Genomic DNA, 19,768 nt, shown 5'->3' on the forward strand with positions numbered 1-19,768 from the left:
AAGCACGTGCCTTTGTTTTGAATAAGCCAACGAATTGTCTCAAATTTCCTCTCTTGTCCATGAAGAAGCATCGTAGGTGTCAGTGGACCAGAGTTAGGTGTCATGTGGCTGAAAAATCCTGGTGGGGTGCATCTTTAGGGCCCTTCGTAAGCTGTCAGTGGGTGATAGTATGGCACACCCCCAGTCGTTTGCCCATAGGGCACAATGCATCCCGTTCCAGGCACTTGGGTCTCCAGGTAGGGAACAGGGCAGGTTCCTGATTCCCCCACCTCCCTCTTTTCCTGGCTAAAACGAGTTTTCCCTTCTCTCTTTTCGTCAGTCCGTAGTGGCATTTCTGAAGGATCCAAAAGGGCCCCCACTGTGGGAAGAAGATCCTGGAGCCAAAGATGTTGTCCACATTGATAATGAAAAGGTAATTTTTCCGTATCAGTTCTGATGGGCTCTGGAAGCTTCCCCCCTAACCAGGGTCTCCCAGGAGAGATGCCCAAGGAACTGAGAAGTGGGAGTATTTGGGGGCCTCCAAGGGAGCTGGGCCAGGGCTCTAACATTTGGCTCTCCTTCCCAGCTCTGTGATGGAACGAACAGGAGATTACAGGCTGACTGCCTGAGCCCTTCCCCTGTTTTTTGCTGCCGTATATAATGTATTTTAACGTGTTTAGATTTTCCTTATAGGGATATTGTTTAAATGTTTTCTCCTCGTTAGGTTATTCAGTTGTTGGGACTGCCTTTGTGTTTTTTGGGTTTTATTTTAAAGTGGGTTTTGGTTTTTTGTTTGTTTAAGAATAATCTGTGAGGTTTGGGTTGGATTGCCAGAGACTTGGGTCAGGTCTTCACAATTCTGGGTCACTGTGTTAACTTTGAACAAGTTATTTACTTCAGTTTCTGGATTTGGCTGGTGTGGGGGGCTGGGGTCAGAAGGGTGGTTCTGATGTACGGTCTCCATACAAGCCTGACCCTCCTCCTTTCAAAGCCTGCCCCGCCTGACCTGCATGTGCCTCTTTATCCATGTGTACCTGTGTTTGTGTCATGCACACATGTGTGCCTTACTTGCTTGGCTGTGCCTTTACATTAGGATGGGCAAGAACTTCTCTGTCACATTTCAAATGGCCTGTGAGACAAGCAGGGCTTTTTTGTAGATGGAAGGAGAATGTTCGTTTTTCTCTTGATAACATAAAATGTGCCTTTTATCTTCCTCTGCCTCCCCTTTTCATTTAAAATTATTGACTCTTGATGCTTCTTAGCTCAGAAGAAAATGATGCCATTTATACTTTCTGCAGGAGAGATCATGTGTGATCATCGTGGGCTAACCCAGTGGGCCTTTCAGCTGAGGGGTGATTCGGTTTAGGGGATGGGCATCAACGTTTCTGGGATAAAAAGTGCCAGTGTCCTCAGCTTGAAGATGAAGCCTTTTTAACAGGCATGTTGGGGGAAAGGAGGAGGGGCAGGTGTCGGGAGGTGGCTGCACCTGTGCCTATAGCCAAGAAAAGACAAACAGCCTGAACCGATGGTTTCTCCCGGGTAGATTTTGCGGTAATATGGGCTTTCAGCCTCTCTGGAAAGTGGTTGCCTGCCGCCTCCCTCCCCCAAAATGTTCATGTCCTGAAACTCCTGAAATTGCTCTTCTGTAACTAGAAATATTAAGCAGAAATATTTTTTCTACACCTGTAGGCAATCCTCTTGTTATACTGTGTGCTGCTGCTTTTCTGCTAATAGAATCCCCGTAAAATAACAAGTTCCAAATTCAAGTTTGAATTGCCAATTTCTGTTTGTAAGCTTAGAGTTCCACACTTAATTTGAAGGTAATTAAGCATCTATGAATGTAATGGGATATTGTTACTGTTACCAAATTGCTACAGGCTCAGAAAAACCTTTTCTTCTCAGATCTTTTACCGGTTTTAGCTCCAGTGATTCCAGAAGATCATTTTCAAAGCATTCTCCACCCCTAGTCAGGGTCAAAGATCTTCGTTACTAATTCTGTCTTAAAATGAGCGCCTTAACCTGCTAGTTATGTAAATAAGAGTAAACATTTTCAGAATTTGTTATGCAGTGTTATAAATTCCCACAAAATATTTGTAATCTTTTTTATCTAACTGAAAAATTATAAGTACTATATGTTTATTGTTGACAATTTAGAAATTCAGCTTAAGCATAGAAGAAAAGAAATCATCCCATCCCTCCCCATTGAGAGATACCCACTGCCAGTATTTTCTGTAGCCTTCCAGGCTTTCTGCTTAATGCACACATAAATATTGTTACTCACAAAAGTGTCATCACATTTTACATGCTGTTTTGTAACTTGCTTTTCACCCTTACTTAATGTAACATGCACATCTTATTGTGACATTAAATATTCCTCTTCATCATTTTTAATAATGCAGTCGTATTCCATTGTGCGGGATGTACCATCATCTATTTACCTAATGCCTTGTTGCTGCCAGAAAGCTGCATTTTGAAATTTCCTCTTATTTTCCTTATTATTCAAGAGAGAAAAACCTCTAATTTTCTTCCATGGAAACTGGTTAGAGGAGCTTATTTTAATCAAAATATGCTCTGTCATGGTGCTACTCCGCAGTCCTTGACAGATTTGCTTTTTCCCAAACATCATTGACTCTGGTTGGAAGAAAAGTCTCCTACCCTGCTTTACACTGAAGTATCTCCATTAGCACTGTTGTGACCATTTGTCTTTTTACATTTATTATATTCATTTAACAAATGATTATATATTGTCTGATAACGAGCCAGGCGCTGTTCTAAGGGTACAAACACAAATGATCCATTTAGCTTGTAGCCTCCTGGGAATGGGGGTGCATCTCATCCTTACGCTCCTGTGTGCACCATGGTCTCCTCGGGCCCTGGATGGTGGCTGTAGGGCTGGGCTGGGGAAGATTCATAGCGGTGGGTTAACCCCGTGTTATGTGATGAGCAGATCCACACCTGGCCAAGTTGGGCCTCCGTGAATACAAGCACCACCACAACAGAGCCACTTCATAGATCGCATAAGAAGAGACAGCGTCACGGGACCCAGTTAGCTCCTTGCCGTATTCATTGTTCAGTGGGAGCTGAAAGTAACGCTGGTAACCTGGTACCAACTACTTCATCCTACCAGGTGGCCTTTGGAAAGCCATCTGTCCCCTCGGGCGCTCAGTTTCCCCATCTGTAACATGTGAGGTGGCTAGAATAGATGGTCTCTGAGGGTCTTTCAGCCCCTGACGTGCCAGGACTCTGCACTGCACCCCCAGCCCCCAAGTCAGACCATGGGATTTCCAAACCCCCGCCGCACTCCTCCCGCCACTGTGGTTCCCCCGGGAATGTCGTCTCCATTCCTGCGTTGTCTGTAACCTGCAGTGTTCTCTGTGCCTCAGGACTTCCGACGGCTCCTGAAGAAGGAAGAGAAGCCGATCTTGATGATGTTTTATGCTTCCTGTGAGTGACTTTCTCCTTTGGGTTCAAGTCAGACATTCAGACTCTGGGTGGGGCCGCTGGGGGCGCAAGGGGGACTGGGAACTAGCCCCGGGCCTCCACTTAGAACGCCCAGTCACGGTGCTCACACCGTCTCCGTCTGCACCTCTTTTCCTTTGTCTTTGCCTTTTCGTCTGGCTCCGCCTCTCCTGCAGTCCACATCAGTTTTTCTCTCACTGGCTTCCGCATCCTTCTGCCCTCTTCCCCCAGCAGTAGCATGGGCCTCTGCTCCAGGTCCCTCCGCCTTCCCCGCCCTCTGCCTCCTACGGGCCTGTGGCCCTTTGCTGGCAGCCGTGTGCCCGGTGGAGCCGCACCTCGGCCCTGGCTCGCTCTCCTTGGCAGCTGCTGCTGACCGCCCGGAGCCTGGCCGGCCTCGGGGCGGCTGCACGTCCAGCTCTGGTTCCTGCAGAGCCACCTGGGAGGGCCGAGGGATCAGGACCAGGGAGAAAGGGGCCCACTATTGGGGCTCAGTCTCTATATGAGGCAAGAGGTCGTGGGAACAGCAGTAGGATCATTGAGATGACGACCAGGAGACGTGGGTTCTGATTCCAGCTGTGCCACCCAGCAGGCTGGGTGACCTTGGTCAAGTCCTTCACTACTGTGTACCTCAGTTCCCATTTCTGTAAGGGAAGGAAGGGGTTGGATCAGGGCAGTGGCTTTCAAACTTTTTGACTGTATTTGTAGTATTAAACATATTTTACATTGCAGCCCAGTATATAAGTAAGCTGAAAAGTTTCACTAAACCATTCTTACCCTTACTACTTGCCATCTACTCCACCAGATACAGAGCACGTTGATATTTTCTTTTTCATTGTTTTATTTAAACATTAATTGGTTTTTCCTACTACTTCGTAACCCTCTAATAAACGGTCAGCAAGTCATGGCCTGTGGGCCGGCTGCCTTTTTTGTAAGTTAATTTTTGTTGGAACGCAGCCGTCTCTGTGCATTTGCATGTTGTCTGTGGCTGCTTTCAAGCTACACCCGTGGAGTAGAGCAGTTGACAGTATGTCCTCAAAGCCACAGATACTCCCCCATCTGGGCCACCTCTGAAGTCTAACTGGTCCCCCCCACAGACTGAAAAACCTCAGATTAGAGCCTGTGTGTGGCCTTAGAGCTCGATCTCTGTGAGCTACATGCGCCTTCAGGAAGCCAAAGGACTAAAGGCCGGAGCGAGGGGGGGGTTGTATGTGGTGGGAAGTGGGTGTGCCCAGGCATGTCTGTGGCTCGAGTGGGTACCACAGGCTGTGGCACAGGGTTCTGTTTCCTCTTAAAAGCCTGCCTCCAATCCCCCTTCCTGAGAAGTTCTCCCAGCACAGGTTCCTCCCATCTCAACCCTGCTGACCATGCCTCCCCAGGCTGGATGCCCTTCTGTGGGTTCTGCCTGACTTGGGCCTGTGGCTTGTTCACTATGACAACAGCCTCTCCCCAGCCCATGTTGATTGCTGGGTGCCCCCCACCCAGCCTCCCCCCACCCCTCCCTGCCCCAGGGGTGTGCCTGCCTATGGAAAGAGGCCCTGGAGTCCCACTTCCTATTAGAGCCGGCTCTGCCCAGGCGGTCTGCTCTTTAACCCCGGGTCAGTCTCCCTATTAATATTCACTTGTTGGTTTCACCCCTTTTTGTTTCTCCTTGGAGGGATCTTACTACCTGCCCAGCTGTGAATTGCTTCAGGAATTATCCTGCCTGCGTAGTCCCTTGAGGACGGGCCTCCCTTCGTTTATCTTAGAACTCTTCAGGTCTCAACACATCGGTTAAATGAGACTAAAACAGTGATGTCAGTATACAGTACGTGTCACAAGGCAGGGTCATGGTATAACCGTGCAGGTTTCAGCGTAACGACAGTAGGTAATCACGGGGAGAGGTTCACTAGCAATGTGCACCGAAGTGTGTGTGCCAGTCCCCCTGCCTCACCCCGACTCTCCAGGCTGTCAGCAAGGGCGACCATCCTCCTCATCACAGCAGGCAGAGCTGCGAGCAGGCTTATTATCTTTGTAGAATAGGAAGCTGGGGCAGAAGAAGCTAGGATCCTTGTAGGTGTCATAGAACAATGAGTAGTGGAGAGGGAGGGAGAAAACTCGGGGCTGTTAAGTTTACACTTGTGTGGGATCAGATTGGTTGGCCTCCTGGGTCCCAGGTGTCCCCAGATTGTGTTGTTGCTGTTGTTTTTAATGAAACAAGCTTGTGCTTTTATTATACTAGTCCAACCAAGCAGTCATGGCCTCATAATTCAGCTTATTCCTGGGAAACAGCAATTCCCTAACTGGGAAGTCCTTTAGGATTCTTTGATCCTAACGGATCAAAGATTGGGATGAAGGAGCCTAAAGGCAGTGGAAGCCTTTAGTTGTGACAAATCTGGGTCCCAAGGACCTACTGATTATTCAGTGAATGTTCATTGGCTGAATTAATGAGAAAATAAAAGGGCTGGTGCTCTAACTTTTGGGGTTTGAGAGTGATAATTAGTCTTCTGTCTTCCCCTTCCTCCCGAATGAATCAGTTGAAAGATAAACTCAAATAGGGTTCACAGTACGAGCTCTATTTTTGGTAAAGCTCAAGTGGCAACTGGCTTGGCCCAGAGCTTCCTGTTACTCTTCCATCTCTTCTTCCCCTCAATAACTTCTTCACCCGGTACTCCACCCATGGGGACAACTGGCTGACTGACACTTGTTTAGGAGTCACGGGGGATACTGTTGTTGCAGGCTGTAGACCGGCAGAGCTGGGGGAGAGAGGCCACACCTGTGAGGATAGGCAGTAAACTCCTGAGTGTCACCCAGTGGGTGTCCAACTTCCCCCATCTCATCAAGTCACTGACTAAAGGGGGGGGGGGTGAAGGGCTTGATGTGTGCCCCCTTCATCCTCTCTCCTGGGGAATGGAGTGACATCCCCATTCCCGGTGGAAGTGTCACCCCACCATGGACGGGGAGGCAGGCTCTCAGGCCTTGTGCTGGTAGAGGCCCCCCTGCTGGTGCCTAGTTCTGCCCGCCCTCCCAGGTGTTGGCTCTACCCTCAGCCTGCAGGGCAGGTGTGGTCTCCGCCTTACAGATGGGGAGGCTGAGGCTCAGACCGCTTACATTGCTAGCCCGGCGTCACACAGGCAGCAGTGGTCAAGGGGTGATGCACACCTGGGTCTCATTCTCCCCAGAGCTGAGCTCCTTCCTCTGCCGTGCGGCGTCCCATCCCTACCACGTGGCATCCACCTGGTGGAGCTTGGGCACCCCAGGGAGTTGGCATTGCTGTCTCTGTTTCCATTCTTCTCTCCGAATCCCCACAGAGGGAACAAGGCCCCCTGACAAGTGTCGTATTCCTCCCTTCCAGTGCTTGTGGGGACTGTGCTGTGGTGGCAGCTGCTGGGGAGAGGTGCCTCTTCTGAAGGCAGATGCTATGGGATTGCGCTGCAGGCTGACCTCACAGCAGCTCCTGTGTCTCCTTGAGTCTGAGCCTGAACTAACAGCATGTACTTAAGCCCAGGTGTAATGCGCTGGTGTGTGTGTGTCCGTCTGTTTGCCAGGCAGGAACGTCAAGGAGGGGGCTGTGGGCATTTTGAGAGTTCTATGTCAGAATATCCTGCCTTGCATCTTGTCTAGTAGACTTGGTGCTGGGGAGGTTCAGGTGGTCTCCGGGGAGTTTTGACCTGCTCACTGTTCTCCAGTGTCCGTATCTGGCCCAGTGGCTGAGAGCAGCTCTCTACCTGCGTTACTCTGCCCACAGCCTGCCAAGGCATTAGCTAAATGTGGGTTAGAGCTTGTTAGTCTGCTGCTGCGTGGCCCTGTCCCCACTGTGCCGTGTCGAGATGACATCCAGACTGACGTGGGTTCCAGGCAGCTTTGGTGTCTGTGGCCTTCAGAAGCGTCTCAGAGCCTGTTTTGCAGCAGGGCGGCTGTCAGAAAGAGTAACAGCCTTGTGTGTCAGAATTCCTCCTGTCTGAGGAAACTGGGGCTCGTGTCCTGCGGTGTCGGTGCCCATGTGTGGCTTGTTCTGGTTGAAGGGAAGGGGTGGGTTTAAATCAGAGTCTCTCTGAAGTAGGAGTGGGTGTTTGGGGCCTGGCTGTCTTGGCCCTGAGCCCCCCAAATTTGGAGGTTTCACCACCCAGGAGAGGAGTGTGACCGTGGTGGACCAGAGAGGGTTGAGTCAAAGACATCACAGACTTCCCCAGTGTCAGTGCTGGAAGGGGCCTGAGGCCATCTGGTCCAACACCCCTCATTTGCCGGAAGGGGCAGCAGCCCAAAGAGGTGACCTGTCGGGGCCATCCAGCAGGTCGAAGGAAGATGAGAACTTGAGTGTCTGATTCTGGCCAGCGCTCGGCTGCCTCTAGCCATGGTGTGATTCATTGTTAATGAAGGAAAAGAGGCAGAAAATCCTCAAAGCCGTTGTATGTATGGATGCACATTTTTCCTCCTAATAGCGTTTGATTCAGGTTCATCTGCAGGCCCTGGCTGCGCGAGGGGAGGCTTTTAGTTGCGCACAAAGGGGGTGCTTTCCGGGCACCTGCTCCGGCTCCCTGAATTCCCGTTGAACCCATCCTCAGCTCTGAATTATTCAGTGCTTTGCCCTCCCCCAGCTGCGTCACATTTGCTTGTCAGTCCCGCGTTTATTGAGTGACTGCTGGGCTGGGGTTTGTCAGCTCTTGGGGGTCTGGGGCCTCTGCCTCTGGCCCCATGTGCTCCCAGAGCCTGGGGCAGTCCTGACTCCTGGAGGTGGGATAAATGCTTGTTGGTGGAGGTTGGCCTGAGGGGAGAGAGGGTGGAGCATGGGGCCAGTTGTAACCGTTTGGTTTTTCTCCTGCCGGTGACTAGGGTGCAGCGTGTGCAAGAGGATAATGCCGCATTTCCAGAAGGCTGCGACCCAGCTGCGGGGCCAGTTCGTAAGTGAGGCGCCATGGGCCAGGCGGGGCTGCCTGCCAGCTCCCTACTTCTCCCTCTCTCCCTGCGAGATGGCGGAGGACGGGTGCAGGGCGAGGGGAGAGGGCAGGTTTTGAAATCACGGGAAGGACTTATTCTACTACTGCTGCCCCTGCTGCCCCAGGCGTGTGGTTCAGAGACCTGTCCTCAGTGGATGCTGAGAACTGGCCAGAATTGCTGGAACCAGGAGAATTTGGCGCCTGTCAAAGACCAGTAATGAAATAACCAGGAAACCAGCAAAGCACGTTCGGTGTCGCTGAGAGGCCAGGGGCCAACAGCAGACCGTCAGGGGCCTAGAATGACGGGGGCTGGGCTCCAAAGCAGGCCGAGGCTCTCTCGGTGCCCGGGGAGCCCAGTGGCAAAGAAAGGGGGGCACAGTGACACCAAGGGTGGGCCCAAAGCACAAGAGGGTCCATGAGGCAGCCTCCTGCCCAGGCTTGCAGGGCTCTGTGGTTCCTGTGGGGCAGGAAGAACGTTGGAACCACAGCGGGGAGAGGCGGTGGGGAGCTGGAAACCTGAGCCCACGGGTTCTCGGAAGGAGAGTGTGCTGGGGAGCAGGCGGGAGACAGGGTTGTCTCAGGGACGCCCACCTTTAGGAGACAGGAGGGGAAGGGGAGCCCACTGAGGAAACGGGCCTTCAGAGAAGTAGGAGCAACCGGGATGGTCAGTGAGGGAGGAGGGGAGGCCAGGGCAGTCAGACCTCACCCAGGGCTGAGCATCAGTCTCTGACGGGCCTGGTCGTCTCTGTGTGTCCTTCGCCTTTGCCAGGCTTGTCTCTTCTGTGCCATAGGTCTGTCCATTTTTGCACTTACCCCGAGCCACAGAGGTTTGGGGGTTTTTGTTTCGTTAGTTTTGGGTGTTTGTTCTTTTTTTCTCTTCTTGGTGGCAACAGAAAAATAACTGCTAGCTCCTCTGAGAGCATGGCAAAATCCATATGCCTTTCATGAAAGGTCATCAGGTGCCATCTCAGTGGGGTGGGCCAGAGTCCCACCAAGGGAGTCCTGAGATCTTAAAACTGCACCACGATCTTTATGGATCAAACTAAGTTGATTAGTTCAGAGTCAATTAAAAAAGGTTTAAAGGGCAGCCCCTGAGCACCGTGACAGCCCTGCTAGCTGGCCCCAGGACTGGGTTGCAAAGAACCAGGTGCTTTCTCTTTTGACCTCATTTCTGGGGAGACACCAATGTCCTGCTTGTTTCTCACTAATAAACTTTTAGCAACTTGCCTGGAGACGTTTGGCCCTGGGGCACACATATATCACTCTGGGGAAGTTTCACTTCACATTTTGGGGCCTCAATAGATACCATATTTTAAGATTATTTCGCCTGGAGAAGAGACTTAATTACCCACAGAGTTCTTTCTGCTGCACCCGTATACACTTAGACAACCGTTCAGCTCACCCTCCGAACTCTGTAGTGCAGTGGAGGGTAAAGAACTCCAGCCCCATTCAGATGACAAATAAGCTGGCCAGCTCCGTCAAAGCAGGTGAGGTCTTGGTGCCAGTCTCGTGCACTTTCTGGAAGATTCTCAGCCAATGCTGCCTCTCCCTGCCGAACTCAGCATTCCTCCAGGCCCCTCCTGTGCTCCCCCAGAGCCTGTCTCTGCCTTGCATGGTCGTGTCTGCTCATCTTTGCTTCTGTTCTGGATCGCTTTGCCCACCAGTTGATACTAACTATAATAAGGTTTTCTCACTGAGATGTGAGCTCTTGAGCATTTCTTCAGCACAGAGCACAGGCCAAGCTCAGAGTAGGTGCTCAACACATGCTGATGAATGGATGAATGAGCATGTGGCTTACTGGGTACATTTTATTTTAAGCTCTATATTTACATTAAAAGCGATATTCTCCTTTTTGAAAGGAGTTCAGAGCATCAGTTCCTAAGGACAGAAGCAAAGTGGGAAGGATGTTTGTGGGACAAGGGCCCTGGGTTCTTTTCTGGCCCTGGGCTCACAATAGGCTCACTTGTAAGGTTAGCCCTGAAGATTACTTGTTAAGGGTACCTGCTTCCAAAAATGGAAAAAAAAAAAAAAACACCCAGTACCTGCTTCTCCTGCTTGGGCCCAGGTCAAGAAATAGAAAAAGGTGACCCTCCCAGTTCCCAAGACAACGTTATAGAAAAGTCAGTGGGATTGTTCAGGTACCCAGTGAGGCTGGCCGATTCAAGCCCAGCTTTGGCCAGGTGCTAGTTACCTCTGTGTTATGTGAACTCATCCGTTACTTTCCTTCTGTATTTTCTTACTTGGGGTTTGTTTTGTTCTGCTTTCCCGTTAGTTTCTTAGGAAAGCACCTTTTGAAAGGTTCTCACCCTTTCCCAGCTCCATAAAGGAGGAAGGGTCCGAGCCACCGGGACCATCACCTACTTCAGGAGGCCTCTAGAGGCCAGGGCTCATGGTGCGGCCACAGCTTCCCAGGAACGGGGCAGCCAGAGGTGTGGATTCCTTTTTGTCCTTGCACACGGGGCAGAGATGGGCTGCTGGTCCCCTGAAATCAAAAGCTTGCTCCTCACCACACTGCTGAAATCCAGCTGGGTTAGCACCTCCTGTTTCCTCTTCATCTCTGTCATCTTTGGGCCCTTTTTGGCTGGCCGTGTCTGTGGCAGGGGTTAGAAACCTTCCTCCTCTACAGATTTCTTGGGAGGTGTCCAACCTAATGATGTCATTAAGTTGGAAGCGAGGCTGGGTCAGGGATGCACAGCCTTTGCCATTTTCCAGACTCAGATCTGCCTCTTTTTTTTTGCTGTCACTGACGTCTGGTGAGTCATCGGCATCTGTCCCACCTACTCCTGCTAATGGACATCCTCGTCAGCAGCCACTCCCCATCTCAGAGCAGAGCCCATCCTTGTCTGTCTCCTCTTCCCAGCCTTGCCAGTTATTGATGTTCACACTGAGTCTTTTGTTAACCTTGGCCATGATGGGCCATCTGGGTGTAAACAGTGAAATGTGCCGGTCTTGGTGACAGATGTGTGCAGATCAGACTGTGGTGCTGGCTGTTACTAACCACTGGGAGATCTTGGGCAAGTTGCCTTGGAGCCTTCACTTCCCCCATCCTTAAAATGAGGATGATAACCAACCCTGCCCACCTCACTGGGCTGTTGGATGCGCGAATGGGCTGGTGCGTGGAGACAGCTCTATAGCCTGCAGACACTTCACGGGTACAGATGACTGACACCTCCACGCGGCTCCCACTGCTCTGTGCTTACTGTTCCTTCCACTCACCGAACGGGGTGCTGCCAAGGGTCTGCTTTACACCCTCCTTCCTTTATTATTAACATTGGAACAAGGGCCTGGCCCTGTACTCTCCTTGTCTCCTATGGACTGTCCCTCAGTGATTTTTATCTACATCTATAGCTCAACAAAATGTAGCTCCATGGAGCCTGAGTCTCTAAGCTCCAGTACCACATGGCAGACTGCTTGCTTCCCATCTTGGGCTGCATTCTTCTCCCTGGGTCCCAGATGCAGGATGTCTAAAATAAAATTCAGTGTCTTTCCATCGGGCAGGTGGCCAGCTTTCCTTCACGACTCCTCCCGAGCACCGCAGGCTCCTCTGCCAATGTGCCTTTTTGCCAGGCCATTGTCATCCATCTGTCCCCCTCACGTCCTCCATCCTCTCCCTGCCCACCAGCCCAGGTCAGACCCTGGTTAGCCCATACAGGGTGGCTACCAAAGACTGCCGACTTGTCTCCCTGACCTGTGACTTTCCCCTTACAACCCCCGATAGCTCTCCGGCACCTCCTGAATAAAGTCCTGGTTTCTTAGACCTTAAAGCCTGGTCCACAGCGACCTCAGTGAACTCGCCCAGCCTTCTCCCCCTACTCCCTTCTGTGTGTCCTACAGTTAAACCAACATGGTCTCGGTTCTTGAGCCACGTCTTGTTTTGTCTTGTCTCCATTTTCTCTTCCTGGAATGTCTGTGGAAATCTTACCCTCCTTGACCACTAGCTCACACGCTCCTGCTTTGTGGAGTTCCCTTGATGGTTCCTGTCACAGCATGGGCTGGACACGAGGAAGATCATGTTGTGTCAGCCGACTGGCCCCAAGCCCACATGGCTCGGTGTCAGGCACAGTGACCCTAACTTCTCCGTAGGTTGAGACCAGTTTTGCCTCACTTGGATTCACAGACTCCAAAAAGTGTTTGTAAGTAGTCGTTCAAAAAACAGTTATCTCATTAACTAATAAATGACCCCAAAGTAGTCAGAAGTGCTACAGAAATTCAGAGAATTAAGAGTTCATCACAAGCAAAGGTGGTTTAGAAAGGCCACCTAGGGGAGTGGGATGTGATTTGCCTTAAAAGATGGATGAGTCTTCGGTGGTAGCCGAGAGAGGGGGAGTGGGCAACATGGGCAAAGGGGGTAGAATACTCGAAGTCAGGGCCAGGAGAATACAGCACGGGTTCTGGGAGCGTGAGCACATCTGCAGAGCTTCTTAGTGGTATTAGTGAAGGCGGCTGACAGATTTTGAGTGTTGTCGATACTTGTACCGTCTCATTTAGTCTTCACAGCAGCCAGAGGAGGGGGCTGCAGGTGAGGAGACTGAGGCACAGAGGTAACTGTGACTTGCTCAAGGAAAACATCTACTGAGAGAGGAGTTAGGATTTAGACCCAGCATCCTAACCCCTGAGCCCAGGCTCCTAGCCACTGTGGTATATTCCCATCTGCAAGGGGCCCCAGACGGCAAACAGTCCAACTTCCTCTCTGTGCAGAAATCTCAGACTGTCTCATTCCTGGGAGAATTAAAAACCTAGACCCTAGCAGGTGCACAATTAAGGCTTTTGTAGGAAAGAAGAATTAAAAAACGAGACAGGGACCATATGGTCTTTGAGTGTGGAGTTAGACTTTAGCCTGCATTCAGTGGAGTTGAAAGGTTTTGCACCGGGAAGTGATGTAATGAAAGAGGAGGATGTGGAAGATTAACCTCGTGGTGAATGTGCACTGACACTGGGGAGACCAATTAGACATTAAAAAAGAACTCTAAAGTAGACAATTATTACTGGAACAGGCTGCTGAATCAGCCTGGGGAAGTGAACAGACGGGCTTTTAGAGTGTTCCAGGGCTTCTAGTAAGTTCTGTCTCAGGCTTATTTTCCCTGTATTCCTTGTAGCATCCCACAAGGGGGCGGGAGGAAAAAAAAAAACAGATTTAGCAAGCATTTATTGTGTGTTTGCTGTATGCCAGGCACTGTGCTAGGTACTTAAAATGGTTCATAAGATACGTTTAGATGCCTCTAGAGATGGAGCTGCCAGAGGCACAGGTAGCTCCCATCACCCAGGATTTGGTAGGAAATAAAGAACTTGAGCACCAGTTTTGTGCTAAAACCTCTGACTTGGGTCATCCCATTCAGTTCTCTCAAGAGCCCTGTGATAGTCTCCTCACCCACATCTTCCAAACAGGGAACCTCAGGGAGGGTGAGTGACTTGTCCAAGGTCACGCGACTGCCAAGTGGAAACAGTCCTCTGAATCGAGTTCATTGTCCACTGAGACTGCTCTTTCCCGTTTTCTCTCCCTATGCCTCCTTACATATTATTCAGCAAAATTCCGCTTCCTGGTTTCTTCTTTCTGCTTCTGTAACTGCTGCTGACTTTTTTGAACTTCCTCTGCCTGCCCCTCTATGCCACCCGGCGTTGTGGAACAGCCCTCTTACGTCTGGCCACACTGTGTTCTCTCGTGAGAACAGATTCAAAGCCCTTTGTCCAGGCACCTGATCCTGCCATATAGAAAAAAGTTCCTGCTTCAGGAAAGGAGTTCTAGGGGACTCATTCTGGGTTGTTCTCAGTACATAGGCTTGTCATCAGTAATACAAGCTACTACAGTTTTCCTTTCCCATTCAGGGGTGTTGGATATGTGGACCCCTGCCACCAGAACATGTTCAGACTTCAGAGATGATGCTCAAATGATGCTGTAGGTGATGGTCACCCACAGGAGGCCTAACAGGGTTTGGAGGGAGGAGAGTTAGGCAGGTGGATGGTCATGAGAACCACGCAACCTCCTTGGCCACATTAACTGTGAGATCTGAGAATGTTGCACATGAAGCCAGGGCGGACAGACTGAGGTATCCAGGAAGGTGTCCAAGGGTGCCTTAGAGTGGCAGAGTGGCTCAGTGGTGATTCCATAACTTGGGAGAAGAGTACAACCTTAGTTGACATGGGCAGAGAAAAGGCATAATATGTACTTGGGTGGCAGTGAACCCACTCTAGGACCTGGTTGACCTTGGTAACAAGGCCAGGTTTCTTCTTCAACCCTCAGAACTTTGTTTTGCTCTGGGATGGTTTTTCCCACAGGGCAGGCAGGAGGGAATGCCTGTATGGGGGGCAGCCCTTGGGCCCAGATGACTGCTTCTTCCAGAGCACGCGGGCATCGTCCCCAGCTGGCTTGGCTATCCTTGATCCCCCGCTGCCCTGGGCTGTGCGTCAGACTGTGAGGCTTCGTCCCCGTCATCTGTTTCTGGTGGGACGGCTGGGCAGGCATGGACAAGGTGAGGGCGTCTGTGGGCGGAGAGTGGACAGGTCTGTTCTCCCTTTGCTCCCAGGTGCTGGCCGGGATGAATGTCTACTCCTCGGAATTTGAAAACATCAAGGAGGAGTACAGTGTGCGCGGCTACCCCACCATCTGCTATTTCGAGTAAGTCCCCTGCTTCCCTGCTGACGCTCGCTCCCCTCCATGATGGCGTTTGCCTCCCTGGCTGAGCCCACGGTGTCTCCTCATGTTTCACAGGAAAGGACGGTTTCTGTTCCAGTACGACAGCTATGGGTCCACAGCTGAGGACATTGTGGAGTGGCTGAAGAAGTAAGTTGGCGTTTGCCTTGGTGGGGCGGGGGAGGGTACCCAGAGGGGGAGGGGCATCTGCTGGGCCCCAGGGTGTCCCTGGGCACAGGGCTCCTTCTGGTGGTTGGGAAGAGAATGAGGAAAGAAAGGACCATTGTGTGCTGCCCACGCAACTGTCTATGGGCTGCATCTAGGTGAGGGTGGGGATCTGTGCGTGCAGAATGTGCGAGTCGGGAGGATTTTGTGTGACTGGCCGTGACGACTGCATTTCAGATAGGTTTTTTCCCCTTAGTCTACCTGATGGCTAGAAGTATTTCTCACCCAGGACGGCAAGTTTGAGAGAGGTTCCGCTGCACGTCTCTCTGAAAATAGAGTTGTCAGTCAGACACTCATTTCAGACATAACACTTTGTATTATGTGCCATGAAGCTAAGAAGTGTCCTCATGCCTTAGATTTGCAGACTGCTTTGCTGTTCACCATGCAGCCCCGCGGAGCTGCTTCATAGCAACCTGTGGTCCTGCTTATAATGTGATTAGATCCTTATAACCCAAACCGCCCGTGCACCTGGAGTCCCCCGCCCCCCATGCTAGGTGTGTGACTTTTGCGTGACGCTTGGACCCTGACTGGTGTGTTGGATGGGGAGTCTGTCTCCCCAGCGCCTTCTCCGTGGCCGGAGCTCTCCTGAAGCCCACCCCAGAACACTCACCTGCTCTGGGCTCTGCCTGTCACTGGCCTGGCACTTACCAGTCACTGCCAGTGTGTGGTTATTTGTGCACGGTGCTTAGAATAAGAACTTGGAGCATTTTGGGAGCTTCACTTTGTGGCTGACCCTGTTCTAAGCACCTTATGTCTCATGGAATCCTCAGGACAGCCCCATAAGGAAGATATTATTATGACCCTTATTTCCTGAATGAGGTAACTAAGCAGAGTGATGGAGTAGCTCGTCCCTCCTGCAGTGCCAAGCAGAAGGGCTGGGGTCGGCCCCCGGCAGCAGCTCCCGCGCGTTCTGGCCAGAGCCTCTGCCCTTTCCCCAGCTGCCAGCACGGTGGCTGTTTATTGACATCGTTACCGCAGGGGCACAGGGTTAAAGGATTAGTTATCCAAAGCAATGAGGTTGAAAATGTGTATTTTCAGAATGGGAAAGGAAGATAAATTTTGTACTAAAAAAAAAAAAAAAAATACCCCAAAACCCACAACAAACTGTTTGATTCTGAAGGTTGAAACTCTCAATCTTCTGTTCCGTGGGCTCCCGGGGGCCCAGGAGATAAAGCACCGTGGCAGAACCATGTTTGCATGGTGTCCTTTATTTCTTGGAAGCATTTTCACATCTCTGTCTCCATCTATTACCTCATTTCCAGCCCCTGCCCAGGAAGGCAGCTCCCCATTACCCTGTAGTCATTGTCTTAACCTGGGCCTTCGCACCCCTGTTTTCATTTTTCACTTGATAATAAGCATGTCCTCTCCTCCAGCCAGACATATCTCGCTCTGCTTTGGGAGAAGGTTTCAACAAATGGCAGTCTCATTTGTCACCAGAGCATAAAATCTGCTTCCCTCCCCCTTCTGTAACCTTTTCTGGCTTCAAAATACACTCGTATCTTCTTGGAAGGATAATGTTTATTATTTTTTTTAGAAAGTGTTCAGAATTGCTTGCTAGCCCTGGACCAGGGGAGCACGTCAGTGGCTTTTCTGAGACGGGGTATTATCTCCCCGCTGGACTCCGCCACTCCGTCCCCCACCCCACCCAGGCCCACCGCAGCTCCTCCACCAGACCCTGTCCCGGGCCCCACTCCTACCCCCAGGGCTGCCTCCTGATCCCTGTCCTGGACTGGCCCTCCCCACTTCCCACCTCTGCCTTCCTCTCCTCACCCCCATGGGCAGGAGACCTTGTTAACAGCTTTTGGTTCACCCTGGGTCTCCAGTCGGCTGAGGTTGGTGGGGTAACTCCGGGGAAGGGAAGACAGCATCCGGGTCCCGCTGGGTAGCAACTCCGGAGCCGCCCAACCACCTGTGGTCCCTGTGCTGGAGGTGCACACATGGGGGCAGCTTCTCCAAAGGCATGACCATAGCGCACTCCCCCAGCACAGCCGAGGGCAGGGAGGACCCCCAGTGAGCTGCCTCAGCAAGATCTAGCGATGTCACTGTGCTGCCAGCTAGCTTCATTTTTTAAAAGTCTTTTCTGATTTTAAGGCTATCAGTGAGCTATATCATTATTGAAAAGCGTAATATTTAAACAAGGGGAAAAGTGGCCCCCTTACTCCACTGCCCAAGGATAATGTGTGGTGATATTTGGCAAATTTCCTTCTAGATTCCCCCCAACATATACCCAGCTGTGTGCGTGCGTGCGTGTGTATGTATGTATGTGCGTGCGTGCGTGTGTGTGTGTGTGTGTGTGTGTGTGTTTTCCTGGTGCCAGGTGTTTTAAGTCTTCACCAGGTTTCCACCAAATCCTGGTGGGTGGGTAGCAGTGATCCTACCTTTCCTGCTGCCCTGCACTTCTTTCTTGGGCCTCTCCATTGGCTGCTCATGGCTTATGGTCACCAAATGTAGAAGGATGAGGGTGGATCCAGCCTTGCTAATTCTCTAGATCAGGGGTCCCCAACTCCCGGGCTGTGGATCGGTAGTGGTCCACGGCCTGTTAGGAACCGGGCCACACAGCAGGAGGTGAGCGGCGGGCCAGCGAGCGAAGCTTCATCTGCGGCTCCCCATCGCTTGCGTTACTGCCTGAACCATCCCCCACCCCCACCCCACCCCCATCGTGGAAAAATTGTCTTCCACAAAACCGCTCCCTGGTGCCAAAAAGGTTGGGGCCGCTGCTCTAGATGACTTTCAGAAGCCCAGGAGAGAAGAGCCAAATCCTGCTGTCTGACATGTGACTGGCGAGTGGGCCAGGCAGGGCATCCCTGGTGTCGGAGTGCCCCAGGGCTCTGGGGTAGATGCGATGATCCTGGCAGTGTGCCCCTTTGTGCTTCTGGCAGCTGCGTTTCTTATTCCACTCTCTGCAGATTTCCTGCTACTCAGTTGGGCTTGGCAGGTAGAGGGTGCAGAAGTGGCAATCCATTTTGACCTAGCTACCTGTTTCTGCCTGTGTATTTTTATACTAACCAGAAGTGGACTGAAAACAAACACAAAGCATTCTTGACTTGTCATATTTTGAGTTGCATCTTCTTATCAATGGCATGTGCACCTGCCTCAGGCAAGGACGTGCTTTGTGTGAACTTCCCAGTCCTGGAGAACCTGCAGAAGTCAGAGTTGCAGGATTGGGAGGGAATGTGAAAGTCAGCGAATCTGCCCCCAGCAATTCCCTTTCAGTGTCGTGTTACCACTAGGACAGATGTAGTTACTTCATCCCGCTTAAACACCTCAGAGGACAGGGCCTCGACTCATTTTGAGGGTGTCCACTCATGTTTGAATGATTCTTATTGAGGTTATGAATGATATCTAGGAACATTTGGGTAGTACTTCGTACATTCACGTCCATTATCTGTCTAGATGTACCTGCAAGGCAGATGAAGAAGGGCCTACAAATATACTGCCTTGTAGATGTTTTAAGTCAGGCTGGTTGCCTAAGCCCCTAGAGCTGGAAGGTGGAGGAAACAGGACTCAAAACCAGGTCTTCTGACTCCCAGTCCGGCTCTTTCTCTCTTATCTGTTGTAGATAGAACATTCTTAGTTCTGTTGAGCTAAAGTTTCTTTCTCTGGAGCTTCCACTTGGTGTTGGTTCTCCTTTATGGAGCCATAGAAAATAAATCTTAGTTTCTCTTCCCAGTGCAGTCTGAAATGTTTGAAGACAACTATTGTGTTCCCCATGTCTCCTCTTCTCCTGGTTAGACACCTCCAGTTCCTTCAACTTTTCTTCTCTCATTCCCTTGTTGATTCAAAAAGAGTTTATTTGGTATCTGCTTTGTGTTAGGCGTAGGAGGTAGAGAGATAATCTAGAGGGAGCCCCATTCTTTAAGGAGAGAGACAGTAAAAAGCATAGTTCATAGTGCCTCTTACTGCTGTGCCCAGCTCTGCAGGCCTCTCCAGAAAGCAAACTTCCTGCTGTCCACTGAGTGGGAGAGGGGCACCCACCTGGCTGCTGGGGAGATGGACAGGATCTGAGGGCCTCCCATTCAGCCCCAGGCCACAGCCCTGCTTTAAGGGGGTCCTCCTGGTCCTTCGGAGCCTTTGCATATTAGGGTGGTTCTTGGGCCCCTGCCCCCTCTGAGCACCCAGCACCTCAAGTTTCCACCCTCTAAGGAAGGCAGAAGTTTTTTGCTAAGTCGGTTTTCTAGCTTCTAAATTTGCACTGACCTCTTTTTCTCTCTTTGCTGCTGTCTTCCTGTTCTTTTTGCTCTTGTGTGTTCATACTTTTTTTTTTTTTTAACTCTTGTACTGTCACTTTAGTGGTTTTGGAGTATGTCCTCCATGTTTAACTAGAAATTTCTCAGGTACTTTCATATCTTGTACTTCTGCTGAGGCATGGCTTCTCCATTCTGGGTGTATAATTGTGCTGGATTTTTAAAAATTATTTTAATTTTAGAATAGATTCCTTTCACATAATTAAAATAATTTTTTAAACGATACTTAAAAATTATACATTGAAGTTTTCCTTTTATCTGGTTCCTCCATCCTATTCTCCCTCCTACCCCTTAGAGGTAACAACTTTAATTAGTCCTTA

General features: G+C 50.7%; 1 protein-coding gene across 2 annotated transcripts in view; it reads left to right on the forward strand.

Moving 5' to 3' along the window:
* The window catches only part of PDIA5 (protein disulfide isomerase family A member 5), an 89,147-nt gene that overhangs the window by 37,969 nt on the left and 31,410 nt on the right, over positions 1-19,768 (forward strand). For both annotated transcript variants that reach the window (XM_029214219.1, XM_029214220.1), the window contains exons 6-10: positions 320-412; positions 3,363-3,423; positions 8,248-8,315; positions 14,873-14,964; positions 15,058-15,129. In XM_029214219.1, the coding sequence (XP_029070052.1) occupies positions 320-412; positions 3,363-3,423; positions 8,248-8,315; positions 14,873-14,964; positions 15,058-15,129 (386 nt within the window). The remainder of the gene's footprint in view (positions 1-319; positions 413-3,362; positions 3,424-8,247; positions 8,316-14,872; positions 14,965-15,057; positions 15,130-19,768) is intronic.

The sequence above is a fragment of the Monodon monoceros genome, unplaced genomic scaffold (assembly GCF_005190385.1).
Source record: "Monodon monoceros isolate NGI ecotype Baffin Bay Population unplaced genomic scaffold, NGI_Narwhal_1 Super_Scaffold_11, whole genome shotgun sequence".
In the NCBI taxonomy this organism is placed as follows: Eukaryota; Metazoa; Chordata; class Mammalia; order Artiodactyla; family Monodontidae; genus Monodon; species Monodon monoceros.